At 52.5% G+C, this 14,938-nt stretch overlaps 4 protein-coding genes across 4 annotated transcripts; 2 read left to right on the top strand and 2 right to left on the bottom strand.

Annotated features, from left to right (window-relative positions):
- Positions 1-79: 79 nt before the first annotated feature.
- On the bottom strand, positions 80-3,936 carry RPB2 (DNA-directed RNA polymerase II subunit RPB2; the record flags this gene model as incomplete). The annotated part of the gene is made up of 2 exons (XM_049377821.1): positions 80-245; positions 317-3,936. 2 exons carry the CDS (start codon positions 3,934-3,936, stop codon positions 80-82), a joined length of 3,786 nt encoding a protein of 1,261 aa, XP_049232388.1.
- Positions 3,937-4,670: 734 nt separating this feature from the next.
- J4E87_006215 (uncharacterized protein) lies at positions 4,671-5,834 on the top strand (the record flags this gene model as incomplete). Its single annotated transcript, XM_049377820.1, has 1 exon — positions 4,671-5,834. One exon carries the CDS (start codon positions 4,671-4,673, stop codon positions 5,832-5,834), a length of 1,164 nt encoding a protein of 387 aa, XP_049232387.1.
- A 1,236-nt stretch (positions 5,835-7,070) lies between these two features.
- On the bottom strand, positions 7,071-9,828 carry J4E87_006214 (uncharacterized protein; the record flags this gene model as incomplete). The annotated part of the gene is made up of 4 exons (XM_049377819.1): positions 7,071-7,285; positions 7,350-7,403; positions 7,530-7,691; positions 7,947-9,828. The coding sequence occupies 4 exons, from the start codon at positions 9,826-9,828 to the stop codon at positions 7,071-7,073; spliced, it is 2,313 nt and encodes a 770-aa protein (XP_049232386.1).
- A 3,580-nt stretch (positions 9,829-13,408) lies between these two features.
- Positions 13,409-14,734, top strand: J4E87_006213 (uncharacterized protein; the record flags this gene model as incomplete). Its single annotated transcript, XM_049377818.1, has 1 exon — positions 13,409-14,734. The coding sequence occupies one exon, from the start codon at positions 13,409-13,411 to the stop codon at positions 14,732-14,734; it is 1,326 nt and encodes a 441-aa protein (XP_049232385.1).
- Between the last annotated feature and the right edge of the window lie 204 nt (positions 14,735-14,938).

Here is a 14,938-nt window from a genome sequence, read left to right as displayed (position 1 = left end):
AAACCCGAAAGTATGAATACCCGCGACCAGATTTCCGCTCAGAAGACAGGCTAAGCCTGTCCATAGCGTCCGACAACGACTAGTCACGGACGCTCAATCCAGAGCGATCGGTAAACATGCGGGTGGCAATGTTCATGGCGAGGAGTTCCTGGAAGAGCAGCTTTGCGGCGTAGGGGATGTGGATTTGGGAGATGCGGGTTTTGTTGTGGCAGGGGCGGCATTCGTAGAGGCCCTTTTTGAGTTGGCTGGATAGAAGCGTTAGTAAGAGTGCTTATGTGAGAGATATGGGGAGATGTGGGAGAGAGGGGAAACTTACGCAATAGGACTCATCAGACCGCAAATGTCGCACACATGTACGGTGTACGCGTCTGAGACGGTAAAGAGACGTTCTTTCAAGAAGGCGGCGGCGCCGTGCGCAATCATACAATCACGTTCCATCTCTCCGAAACGAAGGCCACCGTCCCTAGCACGACCCTCGACAGGCTGGCGAGTAAGAATTTGGAGGGGACCACGAGCACGAGCGTGGATCTTGTCGTCGACCATATGTCTGAGACGCTGGTAGTATGTCGGACCCAGGAAGATCTGCGTGCGCATCTTCTTGCCGGTGTGCCCGTTGTACATGATCTCGAAACCACGCTTTTGGTAGCCGGCATCCTCGAGCAGACCGGAGACTTGGTCAACGGTGATGTCGGTGAAGGGTGTGGCGTCTCCTTCTTGTCCGGTGATGGCGCCGACTTTCGAGAGTAGACACTCGATCAAATGGGCGATTGTCATACGGGAGGGAATGGCGTGGGGGTTGATGATCAGATCGGGGGTGAGGCCTTCCTTGGAGAACGGCATGTCTTCTTGACGGTAAGTGATACCAATGGTTCCCTTTTGTCCGTGACGAGAAGCGAACTTGTCACCGATTTGCGGCACCTTGGTCGTTCGTGTACGAACCTTAACGAAGCGCAGTCCCTCAGTATTGGTAGTGAACAGTACTTGGTCGACAATACCGTTCTCGGTGCTACGCAGTGGTGTTGAGACATCGCGCTTGGTGTGGAGAGTAGTCTTCTGACCAAGCTCTTGTGCGTCGGTTGCAATAGGGGCTGTCTTTCCGATGATGATATCGTCACCGGAGACACGTACACCAGGCGCAACAACACCGTCATCGTCGAGCTTGTCATATGTTCCACCCTTCAGGCGAAGTGTATCGGCACGCGTAGGCTTCTCGAACTGCTCCAGAACGTTGACACCGATACGCTTCTCCTGCTCAGTGTATGCACGGTAGAACAGACTCCTGAAAAGTCCACGATCGATACTGCTCTGGTTCATGATGACGGAATCTTCCTGATTGTAACCACCGTATGTGGCAATGGCGACAATGGCGTTTTGACCAGCTGGAAGCTCACGGAACTTGAGGTACTCCATTGATCGAGTGGTTGCCAATGGCTTCTGGGGATAGTATAGGACGTTCATCATGGTTTCCATGCGCAGCGCGAAGTTGGTGAGGGCGACACCCATGGCTTGTTTACCCATGGCAGATTGGTAGGTATTACGGGGCGACTGGTTGTGATCGGGGAAAGGAATGATACTGGCACAGATACCCAGAATCATGGCCGGATGAATCTCGCAATGAGTGTAGGCGTGGATGCGCGGGTCTGGTAGTGGCTTGAGACGTCGAAGACGGTGCTCGCCTTCGGTAGATCGCTCAGCCGCAGGTAGGCCCATCTTCATCTCTCGCCACTCTTCCAGATCCTCGGGAGAGAATGTTATCATGGCGGTCTCCTCTTCCTCGGCGTCGAGGTATTCCACAACACCATCCTGGATAAGACCTCTCCAGCCGTAAGTGGCTTGCTCAACCTCATCCTGACTCCACCCCTGTCGCGTGCTTGTCTCCATCTGTTCCTGCTTCAGCTTGTTGCTGATTTCCTTGGTAAAGATGAGGTGGTTGCGGTTCGGTTTCCGAATGTCGTTCTCAACAACGAACAATGGTCTCATGACACGGCCGGCATCTGTGAAGATCTTGAATTCTCGGTCACGAATGTCACGAATCAAACTCATCTCGTAAGATAGAGTTCCGTTTCGTCGCAGCTCCTGCACGACTGTGACAAGTTGTTGGGCGTTGGAGTGAACACCAACCCAGACACCATTGACGAAGACCTTGGTCGCATCTGGGTTCTGGTTTTGGTCGTACTCTTCCAGAAGCTGCATGTTTCGCTGTGTCATGAAGTCGATGATAGGCGACGCGTCGCTACCGACACTGACGTAGCACATCAAAGACAAGTTCTTGACCAGACCACAAGCTTGTCCTTCAGGAGTCTCAGCAGGGCAAACAAGACCCCAATGGGAGTTGTGAAGTTGTCGCGGCTTGGCTAGCTTGCCGTCACGACCGACTGGGGTGTTCGTTCGACGCAAATGCGACAATGTGGAGGCGTATGTGTATCGGTTCAACACCTGGGAAACACCGGCCTTTGCGGAAGCGGCCTTCTTCTGGTCACCCCAGTTACCTGTTGCCAAGGAGTACTTCAACCCGTTTGTGATGATGCTGGCCTTGACAGCCATCTGAACGTTGAAGTCCTGGTTGTTCTCAACGCATCGCTGAAGGTACTTGTACACGTCCTTGGTGAGCTTCAGGAAGAGAATACGGAACAAGTTGGCAACCAGAGGTCCAGCGAGATCCAGACGCTTTTTACCGAAGTGATCACGATCGTCCTCGTCGCGGCGACCGAGCACACACTGCAGAAGGCGGTGGATCATGTAACCGAAGAAGTAGGCCTTGCGCGTGTCCTGGCCCTCCTTTTGGGAAATGTGCGGCAAGAATTCTCGCTGCATAATGTCCCTCGCGAACTTAAGACGCCTGTCCTTCGTGCCTGAATTGGCGCCACGCTTGGCAATGAAGTCCAGAGCAGTCTCTCGGTCCTGAACAACGGATCCCTCCTCGATACTGGGCTTCAACAGCTCCAGCATTTGTGTGTCGGTGCGGTCGTAAACGATGTGACTGAGAATCTCCTCGTCGGAGACAATACCGAGCGCGCGGAAGACGATGGCCATGGGCACATCCGCCTTGATGTATGGGAGGGTAGCGTATGCGAAGGGACCGGGGATACGTTTTCCGGGACCTGCGAGTGAGTTCTCCGCCCACTTGATGTTGAACGATGAGATCAACCGGGTGCCCTTCTCGACCGCACTTCGAATCTCAGCGATCCATGGAATAGGACCCTGCTTCTTTCGGAAGACCTGTACAATGTTCGCGGCACTGCGCTCTTGAGCGATGAGGACTTTCTCACTTCCGTTGATGACGAAGTATCCACCCTGATCGTAAGGGCACTCGTTCAGAGCGAACAGGTCCGCGTCAGACTGCGCTCGCAAATGGCAGAGCTCTGACCGCAACATGACAGGAAGCTTTCCGATGAAGACTCGCGCCGCAGCGCCATCATCCATTGGCATGTCTTCACGCTCCCACCGGATCTGCGATGGGCCGCCTGTGTAGCCACCCTCCATCTCCTCGTCATCGCCTTCCTCCGGTTCGCGTCCCTCGCGGGCGACCATTATTCGGTTCTCGATATCGGCCAACATGGCACCGGAGTAGGTGAGATTCCGTAAACGCGCTTCGTGAGGGTAAAGTTGCACTGTGGTGCCGTCGCCTTCTGTGTGTGTTGGCCGCGCCAGGTAGACGCGCCCGAATTTAATTTCATAGCGGCGCTTGATGATGGGGTTCTCCTCCTCATCGGGGTTGTAGGGCGTATTTTGCTCGAGAATGACGCTGCCGTTTTCTTTTACGATATCCTGAATTGTGTTGCGCGTGAATTCGTCGTACGAGTCGAGCTGCTGCGAGACCAGACCCTTGGTGTCGAAGAAGGAGCTGATGACCGCCCAGCAGTCCTCGGGCAAGACGCGGTTCTCCTCATCCTCGTACTCGTCCTCCATACCGTCGTAGTCGTACGGCTCGGCCATGATCGCGACTGGGTTGATTAGGCGCGGGGAGGTGAAGGGGGGTGGGTGAGTGCGGACGTGTAGTGTCCTGTCTGTTCGGTATGCGACGGCGGCGACCGCCTCTCAAAGGACGTTCGGTGCTAACGGCACCCGTCTTAGCGCCGCCGCGTGTCACGTGACTCCACTAGCGTCCCAGATCCCATACAGTCCACCCGTGTCTTCCAGTTCCTGCATCCTTCTCGCGGCAACTTGCATTTTACTTCTAGATCCCGCATTTCGGGCCTAGACTTCCACTCAGCCCAGTCTAGGTTGCACCACATACTGAACTCTCGAAGTTGGAGGCCTTAAACACCAGCACTAGATTCTCGTGTCTCCAATCACTGGTGACCGGACGCTTTCCAATGTCAAGAACTGGCAGATAAGTCTACATACCGCCGACAAGCCACACTTGCGATCTAGCGCTGTAGTCGCGACAGCATTCATTGTTCATACCTATTCGGGATGCATTATTTTATGCACTAACGCGAAATGTGCTTCATATGTCGATCTGTACATTCTGGGCAGTGCGTGATGGCTCAAGGAGGCTGAAATGGCTGGCTGAACGAAGTATGGGTATCGCCTTGTCCAGTCGCCAGGTCAAGTTGGGGAAGAGTCTAGGACGATGAGCCTGAAAAACGAAGACATGTATAAAAGCTGTTAATGTGACGATAGGACCATCAGACACCTCGGAAAGCTGATATCTACACGGTGGCAACATGCATCTCTCACCTACATTCTTCGCCGGCGCTCTCTTGCTTGCATTTGAAGCTAGCGCAACTGCTACGACAAAGTCCTACGTTACTTGTATCACCAAGCAAGGTCCAAAGCCGGTTGCTACCGTCAAGACAACGTCTCGCATCTTGACGGTACCTTTCTATGGCTTCAAGTTCACAACGAAGACGCCTACATATGTCGTCACTCCCCCACCGGTTACCGCCACGGTCACTGTCACAGCGACGAGCGTAATGACTGAGACCCAGACTCAAGAGACCGACACGTTCTCTGAAACTGTCACGGCTACCGACACAGTCCTAAGAACATCCACGGACATCACCCGAGTAACAGACACCGCCACGCTCACTGTCACGCTTACTGCTGCAACAACGACTGTAGTACCTCCTGCAAATTTCCAGCCCATCCAGTCAGCCTTCCCCAACAGGAAGCGAAGATCCGCCAGCCTCCCTGAAGTAGCATCGAACGAATCTGCACTAGAAGAGCGAGGCCAAGCGCAACGTATCATCTTCAACAAAGGCCGAAAACCGACATGCTCACCTCCCGTCTACCCACAAGGAGTGGCTTGTGTCGGCATAGCAAAGGTGATCAGTACGTCGACCATCACCCGGACCGCGAAGAGGACCACGACTGTTACGACATCGGCACCTACCTCTTCGGTCACCACCACAATAACCGAGGTCAGCACGACCACCCTCACTCCCGTTCGCGCATCAACAACAGTCACTGATGCCTACTACACGGCCATCACACAAACCATTGTCGAGCCCTCTACCATCACAACTGTCACTACCCAAACAATCGAAGTAGCCGTACCGGCTTCCACCTTCTACGCCGCCTGCGGTGCCGACAACTTCATCCCCGGTATCAATGGCCAAGTTTTCAGCCAAATCGTGATCGACGACCTGTCGGATCAGAGTGTCGCTGCCGGGTCGGCCTATGAATGCTGCCTGGCCTGTATCTCCACACCTGCCTGTGTCGGAAGCGTATTTCAGGTAGTTAACAACCAGAACTACTGTGATTTCTTCACACGAAATAGTGGTGTTTGCGATGCTGGTTCTCAGGGGGGCCAGATTATCTTGACGGACGGAACACCGGACGGGTCTGTGTTGCTTAGTAATGGGATTTGTGGGAAATACTATGTTTAAGGAGGTTGGTGTTGGTGTTGATGTTGGTGTTGGTGTTGATGTTGGTGTTGATGTTGATGTTGCAAGTAGCTACTATGGACACTGTTAGGCGGTCAAATACTGATTGATGAACATCTTGTCATGCTATCATCGCCATCGCTGCGTTCCCCTGTGAGCGGTTGAGTCATTGAGCGACATAACTGAGTAACATAACCTTGCCACCACTCAACGCCATCCTTCCTACCCCCATAATTACCCAAGGCGCATATATCCAGCCCCAGTACCAACCATCTTAATACATCCCATGATGCACAGCCATCCTATCCAACAACATAATCTCCAGGTCCGCCCCTGCCTCAGCAAAAGCCTCGCTCACCACCTCCGGCAGTACAAACTTGCAGCTCGGCCAGCTGCCACCCTCCTGCTTCCAACAACCACCTCCATCATGAGCGCAAAGGCTCTCGCTCATTCGAACTCGGCGCAAGCTGCGCAGTTGAAGCAAAGCTAGTATCCATCCAAACCACTTCATCCTCTCCGGTTCAGACAGCTCCTGGAATTGTCGCATTTTCGACCCACCCGTGGCGAAGATACCAGATGGGTATCTGAACCAGATCTCTAGTTCGCGTAAATTTGGTGGTAGGAGAGGCGTGATATCGCTCCTGAGCTCAAAGCCCACGCGGTTGGGATTTGCTTTCAGGCTACCGCATGACATTTCCTCGAAGAACGCGAAAGCCGGCACATGCAGAATCTGCAAGGCGGTAAAATTGGTGAATCTAGTTGGGCTCCAAGGTCTCTGCGGTACTTCGTAGCATATGCCAGGCAGAATAGTGAGTTCTCGTAGCGTCTGTTGAGTCGCCCATAAATTAGCGATGCTGACATCTAGGCCGAGTGTGGGCGCGCCGTCGAGGTACCATGTGAAGCACAATTTCTCCAGTTGACTAGCAGTGCCAGCTTTCTTCACAGCAGCACGTCCATTGTGTATTGATGGATATGTACACCATTTGTAGTCGATGGAGGTGAGATTTTTAAAGTTGACTGTGTCAAACCATTGGATGGAGGGCGCGGTCCAATACCCGAGCGCTGCGTGCGTGATATTCTCTCGTACGACTAGTGTTTTGGCGGTGGGCAGACCGAAGAGCCAAGTTGACATGGCTAAGTGATGCTCGGGACAGTCTATGCTGATAGGTGTGGTAGTGTGATCTCTCAGCCTGTATTTGACGTTAGCTCCTTGCCGACAATCACGTTTGGTCAGTAATCTTACATTTGAGCAATCTCGGATGATGCGTCCATTTGCTCAAACGTTGTTCGCGGATCGTCCAGGATAAATATGGTCAAGTTTTGTAGATTCGCAAGTTTGGCGAGAATCTCCCGAATCGCGTCTCGTTCGAGGGATAGTTTGCCATATGGGTACGCGCCTTCGAGCTGGCAATCGATTTGTAGCGTTTGTACTAAGCCGGCGAGGTGCGGGGCGGCTGTGAGCGCGGTCAAGAGCATTGAGCAGCGTCCATTATGAACTGGAGTGTGTTGCGCAGGTACTTGGATGTCGCGGTAGAGAAGTTGCTGGGCTGATGATTTGAAGCTGCGGTGTGTCTATTAAGCTGTTAGCACAAATAATAACATGTCTTAGTACCGCGTTAGCAAAGCATAGCAAGGGAGCTACATACTAGTAATAAGTTAGTAAGATATCTTAAGAGCTATTTGTGGAGGCTACTTTACCCTTAATCAGAGCAAGCCAGGCATCCTTGTTGGCGAGGTAAGCGAAGATCTTGTCCAATGTCTCGTTGGCGAAAGTTGTAATCCTCGATTGAGACATAATGTGTTGTAGGCTGTCCCAAAGTCTTCGGTTTCTACTGAAGTTCCGGGTGTTGATAATGCGAGCTTTTTAGATGTGGAAGCAGGTGGGAATCAGAGTGCGCGGTGGCCGAGTTAGACTGGTGGTGCCTATAGCGTGGATCTGGCAGTGATTGGCAATGTGAAGACCACCATTTTGCAGACCGTGCATAGAGTCCGAGAGCGTGAAACTCCTCCTCATTCAAGCGATCTGCATGTCTTGACAATTTCCCTTGCTCTTCTCCCAAAGCTCACCCTTCATGATTCCATGAACGTAAGCGTCACCTATGAACTCCCACGTACCTCCACCTTCCCGCAGTATGAGCGGCGTCATTACGCCACCAACTAGCACAACGTGATCTCCAAGCCGACATATACTCGGTACTAGAGCATGATAGGCCGTTTTAGAGTCTCCAAGAGCGACCATCCGCGCGCCCTTGCGGTTACCTATATGACCCGCCATAGACCTGAACTGCGCTTCAGGATTGACCCAGCCAAAGCGGCGAAACACACGCTCGACCAGAACTACCATTTTGTAGCAAATCAAGAAGCGATGGATGTTCAGTTTGTGAAACAGCCGCAAGAGTTTCTGGCGTTTCTCGAACGCTCCATAGGCGCTTCTCTTAACTTCTGGTGTATTCTGTGTCTCGCCGGCCATGAACGTCTCGTACATAGCTTCCGTCGCGTTCTCGCCTGTCGCAGAGTAGGCTTGTTTGGCGTTCTGGGGTCGGAACAGGGCCTCCCATTCATAGATTTGTTGCATGTTGAACTGTAGTAGCTTGGCTTGTTCGAACAAAGACTGGCGAAGTGGGGCTTTCTGCATTATCCAACGGCGTGGTGTGAGTTGTGTGACCCTCGCTACCGCAACTCCAGAAAGAATCAGCGTCTTGGGCAAGTCTTTCAAATGCCTGGCTTGGCCTTGTGGTGAGTTGTACGCCTCGAGGTCGAAGCGAGCTTCGAATTTAGAGTCGTTTGAAGCATGGTAGTCCCGCGTTGTATTGGTATCGCCGGCGAGCATTTCGGTCCTGACTAGCGACATTGGTGTTGCTTCTGTCCAACGCCAGTCTGGTACCCAAGATGGGAGTGTGATCTGCTTGAAGTCTGGGTCGTTTTCTTCCTTGGAGGTGGTAGTGAGACGAGGCACATGCAGGATCGCTGCTTGCCTGTTTTGAAGCGTGCGCGCAGCCAGTTGAGTGTACAATATATCCGTCGTGAATTTCTTGTCGTAGTTTGGCTTGATTTCGAGCTTATCCAGTGCCTTCTTACAACTCATACCATAGAAAGCGTAAATCTTGTCTTTGGGATCCTTGGCAAGACATACTCGATGCCTTAGCAGCGTCCCAGGCCAATCGATATCGACGCCACTTGTCCATTCCATCTCGCTGAGCTTCATGAGGATGACGTTACTTACCCTGGCTCCTTGGTAAAACTCCCACAGCCACAGCTGAGTCGTCATTAGATACAAATACGCAGCTTGTAGCGATTGCCAGGGTATCTTGGCGCTTCCACACATGAACCACACCTGGCTAGAAACAACGACTTCTTGCATGATCCAAGACCGCTCGAAGTAAGGCCGATCCAAGAGTCTCAGCAACGTCTCAAGTGCTGGATCGCCTACTTTGACTTTGACGCGCACATCTTCCTCTTTCTCTTCTTCCGGCGTCAGTTCAATGTGCTTCTGTTCCGCCAACTCTCGTCTGAAGGTCGTATGCAGCCCAGAAGCATATTTGAAAGCTGCTTCTATACCCTCGTCTCCCAAACCCAGCCAGCTCACAGTAACAGAAGCCTTCATGTATATTTTTCGCATCTTTGGTACCTGCGCAGTCCTCTCGACTGTATCTTTCTGGTTCAAGCACACGCTGTCGACCCACAGGGTGCGTGCTTTCAGCCAACTCCATCCACGGATCTCATAGAGCAACGGTATTAATGTCTTGGGTATGTTTAGGGTATTGTCGTTCTCCAGGTCACGAGGTGGGGCCGCGTTGGTGATGTGAATGGTAGCTTCGTGTGGCTCAGGGCCCCAGCAGTAGGAGAGAGCATAGAACTTTGGGGCTTCCGACAACAATGTTGTGTACAGTCGACCGGTAATGGGGCCACTTGGAGGACCCCTATGAACTTCTAGCAACCGTATGTATACATCCTCTGACTTTTGGAGAATCGGAAGTGGTTGGTATTGATATGGCATGTTCGTGTGCCAAAAGAGACCGATGAATATGGATAGACACCGGAATAGCTGGAAGTGTTTGGTATGGAAGGTGTATGTCTTCAGATATACCTAATTTTCGCGTCGAAGACCGGGCGTGTTACATCCATTGCACTCCCTTGGGGGCGCCATCTTCGAGATAAGACCTGCCCAGACCTGCCCAAAAACGCCATATCTTCAGCTGGCTCGTTTGTGCACAAAAGGAGAGGCGCGAGGCCAGATGAAGATGCGCATTTGCGGCTGAAGTTTGCAAGGCTAAACGGAGGCTATGTCATTCGATCGTTCGGATCCTTGATTCGACCATTGGAGCATACTAGTTCACCTGTATGTTCAGCTGGTGTGCTGTTGTGTTGTGATTATTTCGGCACGAAATGATATCCTTCAAGAAGGCGGGAGTGTATCTCCCTGTCGAATGCAGGGCCTTCGCATAGCTAGCTATGTGGCTTCGCGCGGCGCGTCGGCGAAACGGTACGTGGCGGATGAGGTTGCGTGTTGCTTGCGTGCTTGCTGACGAAGAAGCTCGTTTATCCCGTACCACGCCCTAGGCCGCATTCGGCGTAGCGCCCATGCTGAGGAAACCTTGGAATCTTCCCGAGGTTCCGAAGTCGTCCAAGGGGAAACTCACGCACTCGAATGACCACGACGCCCATACCAAGAAAGGTGTAACAAAACGCTTATCGCGAGCAGAACTCCAGTTTACAAGATCTGCTACCCCACAAGTGATGGGCGTGGTGTGGGCCCTAGCGCCCACCCTCCGTCTCCACCTGGAGTACCGATCTTTCACACCCTCACATGGCCCGACTGCTAGCGCAATCGTCCCACCCAAGAGTTCTTGTTCTCCCGTGGATCGAGGTTTATAAGGTTACGCAGCATGTTACAACGCGGGCGCCTTGCCCTCCATAAAGTTTGTCGGCCCTTTCAGCTCTCGACCCCGCGTCACAAGAGCACGCCGATGAAACCTGGTTGGCCAACTTTAAGAGCTCTGCCCTTGGCTCAGGAATAGAGCACGCTGAGAGGAGCGACGCGTCAAGGGTAGATAGGCCAAGCCCGCATTGGGTGTATCGAGCTGCAGAGCCAGTCTTGGGCTTCATCTGACGATGATGTAGCTACTTTTAAGGTTGGGTCTTCCTCTGTCTCTGCGAATCCGCCTTCCTCCGAGCTGCGCGCTCGAACGTGAACACTGCTTTCCTATCTACCCATCCCGTGGTCCTCAAGCCATACATTCCGTTACTCCGGGGTCACCACATGCGCGCAGTCGGTGATTGCGACACCCTTGGTATGCACGCAGCTTGAATCGGTCGACAAAGGAAATCCAATCCGCGGCACATACGCAACACCTCGAAGCGCGCTCAAGATTTCGCTTTCTCTCTTCTCTCTGTGTGGATATACCCTACCAGTCTTATTATTATGTCAAACAACACTGAAGAAGAGACGTCGCCGGCGAGTGTAAAGAGTGGTACGATCGTCATCGCGATCATCGTGCCCTCGGTCTTGATCATTTTACTTCTTACGCTGGTCATCATGTTAGTCTCCGCACTGGTGTCAGAGGACCTCATGCATGTCTAAGCTGACGATAGGAACCGCCGCAGGGGCTTCATTCTCCCACGATGCGTCCGCGATGAATCTACTCACACAGAGAAGCGCTGGAAGACGCGGCAAGACGAGCTGGAGACGCACATCAAATCACAAAATTTCTATGATTGGCTCGAAAGTCAAAAGGAAAAGTCTTCCGACTTATCGCAAGCATCCGATCCCCTGTGGTAAGTATGCGAGACAAGTCCTATTCGACGGGTGGGCTGGACTGACTGTAAAACAGCGCCATCTGTCTTGACGATTTCGCCGAAGATGCGCAGGTTCGGGGCCTCCGCTGCTCTCATGCTTTCCACTCGCATTGCCTCGACGAGTGGTTCACAAGGTACAATGAGTATTGTCCCTTGTGCCATCGACCGATAATACCCGGGTCTCGGGCAGCAAGAAGAAAAGTCCGCGAAGGGATGGATCCAACTATTCCGGTAGTCTTAATGGTATAACTGCTGCAATGGGCAATGAGACACACAGTTCAAGCTTCGTGAGGCTCTCGAATCTTCTGAAGATGATGCACATCACTACCAGATCTTGGCATAGGCTGCTTTGGGCAATCGAGAGCGACCGCATCCGCGAACAGGCGGACCAGACCTTAGATCGAAGAGCCCGGAGCGATGCACAGCCAGGGCTTAGACGCAGCGGGGACGGGTTTAACAACGGGTTTCTAGTTGCTTCGCCTATACGGGAGCATCCGCGCCACAGCCGCGCACGGCTAACGGACGGTTCTCCAGTACCTGCCTTTTTAATTTTGAGAATGCCAGGGTCGGTCGAGCGGTCGGGCGGAGACTATGAAGAAGTGGGTCAATATACTCAACTCAAGACACTATGCGTCTTAGGAAGAGCAATGGCCTTCCGCTCAAGCGTAATGATAGTACCACACCGACGAGAGGAAATAATTCGATGGTGATAATCTAGGGACATGGATAACTAAAGTCCCAGGATATAGGGGAGTAGAGCTTAGTCTACGGGTGACCTCTAGATGCCCGGCATTTCCTTGTCTTGGCGAAATAGTCCTCGCTATATCGATTCGAATAGATACACCAAACGAGTTTTGAACCTCTCGCGAAGACTATTTGCGTGCTTTCACTTCCCCTGCAAACAGAGAGGGCATACAGGCTTGGTCTTGATAGCGTAGGCGCATGTTGAGATGCGGCTGCTATTAGTGGGGCAGCCGAGGCCGCTAACGGGAGTGTCGTTGGCTCCCGCTCTAAAATGGCATCGTCTTCAACACAACTGCACTCTTTTCATCCCATGTCACCCTGTTAAGATCTTCAGGCACAAGAGCGACGGCATTCCGAAAATAATGCGAAAAAGATACTGCTGTGGCTAGGAGCTCGTAATGAGGCGCACGGCGTGCCATCGCTAGGATGGTTCCGGGCATGGAGCGGGGCGCAGGGAAATGTCACGCCACTCTCTGGTGGTCTGATCAACCTCTACTTTGGTAATCTAGAACAGCGCAGAACCTGGCACAGGACAACTTCCGCACAATTGCTGTACCGAAAGTCCCGTTGGAGCGATTGACATTTTCTAGGCTTTTGACTGCCCTTTACACCTGCCACTCTCGATACTGCATCTTCATACCCCTGACCAGTCGGTAGATCAAACCCCGTACGAGGAGTACCACGAAACGGTGTGGACTTCGCCTGTATTGACCTGCAACTACTGCCAAGCTGTTCCTTGGGTCTTACTCACCCGCCTTAAGCCATCGCCTATTCCCGTGTAAAAACTAGAGAAACTTTTCTCAAACGCGTGGATACATCTTCACCATCGACCCATATTGAGTACCTGCGAGCATCTCTTCGATTTGACAAGACAAAGGAAGTGCCCGCGCTTATAACCTCCACCCCAGCTCGACCCTGATCCTGCACCTCGCCCGCTAGTCTCACGTGTGGCTTGGCCAGGGTACCTTAGCGATTGTATCTCCTGATCAACGCGTGAGCTCTTCCGTGCAACAACCCACCCGCGGACTATTATCATCATGGCTCTCAATTGGGACGCATTCCTCAATACTGAGGGTTTCAACCTACCGAACGACCAATGGTCCGATCTTTTACCACCAACGTCTGCCCCTCCCACTTCCCAGATGCCTAAGTCGACCACCACCGACACGTCAGGCTCTTCACCTGAAGACGTCACCAATTTCGATTCCCTTCTCGGAGGAACATCAGGCGATCCTTACTTTGACGACTCGCTATTCCTGCCTAACGACTACTTCCTGGGCGATCTCGACGTCCTCAAGCCCTTTGGCAACAACATCGGTGGAGGGAGATCAACCAATGAGTCGTCACCCGAGCCTGTACTTGGGGCTGGCAACAACTCTACATCGCAGACACCATCAGACGTAAACGGCTTAGACCAGTCAGCCAACATGCCGCCAGCTCAGAGGCAAGCGCTCCAACGTGCCAACACCTTTCCCAACCCTGCCTATGAATCTTTGTTTCCCAACAACCTAGATTCCGGTTTCGTCGAAGACCTCACCTTCCCCGACGGCCCGAAAGGATCATCTACCACTACCAAGCCAGGGCTTGAGAGAACTCAAACATCAACAACAACGAACACTACGTCGAAACGTACGAAGAACAAGCCAGACATACTCTCTGCCTGCTGGACATCCCCACTTTGCCCCAATCACGATGTAAATGGTTCACCGCCTAATCCATCGACGTGCGGCGGAGGATGTGCTCCCTTCTTGTTCGCAGACCAGGACGCTCTCCCAAGTATCAGCAACCTACTCAATGACCCACAAGAAGTCACTGCCGAAGACGGTATAGTGGAGATCCAACCACGCCCTAAGAAGCGATCTGAAAGCGACGCATCAGCCAACGGCTTCTCAACCCAACAGAGAGAAAGCAAAGACACGACCACATCCCCATCAGACGACCGGCAACGAATGAAGAGCGAGACGACAGAAGACGCCTCCGCCAAAGAATCACCCCAAGCCAACGAGGATGACAAGACAAAGCCACGCCGACGACTACCGCACAACCAAGTCGAACGAAAGTACCGAGAATCGCTCAACACACAACTAGATTCCCTCAAGCGTGTCGTGCCTTCCCTCCAAAACCAACGAGCATGCGACGGCGCCGATATCGAGGACCTCCCCACACCCTCGAAGCCGAGCAAAGCAGTCATACTAGCGTCGGCGACTGCCTATATCAAGCAAATGGAAAAAGACAAGAAGAGTCTGGCAGATGAGAACCAATTGCTTCGGACGAGAGTAAAGGCTTTACAGTCGCTGGTCAAGTGTGACGACTGCAGCTTGATGCAGTATGTCATGGATTTGAAGATCAAGCAGGCTAGTTGAGGACGTTCTGGTTCCTTTGTTCCCTTTTGCTCTTTGTTCACGCGATGCTGGCATCAATACAGCATCCACTCGGCGTTGGTAGGGTTTGGGATGAAAACATAAACCGTTCCATGTCAGCGGTCACAACTTCACAAGAAAAGTGTTGTGCAATCGCACACAGAGAACTCTTCCGTTTTACGGCCGAACTTGTACTGGATACACATA

This window comes from Alternaria ethzedia (genome assembly GCF_023757985.1).
Source record: "Alternaria ethzedia strain BMP 0044 chromosome Unknown scaffold_14, whole genome shotgun sequence".
In the NCBI taxonomy this organism is placed as follows: domain Eukaryota; kingdom Fungi; phylum Ascomycota; class Dothideomycetes; order Pleosporales; family Pleosporaceae; genus Alternaria; species Alternaria ethzedia.
Note: the sequence above shows the minus strand (reverse complement) of the source record. Positions and strands in the feature narration are given on the sequence as shown.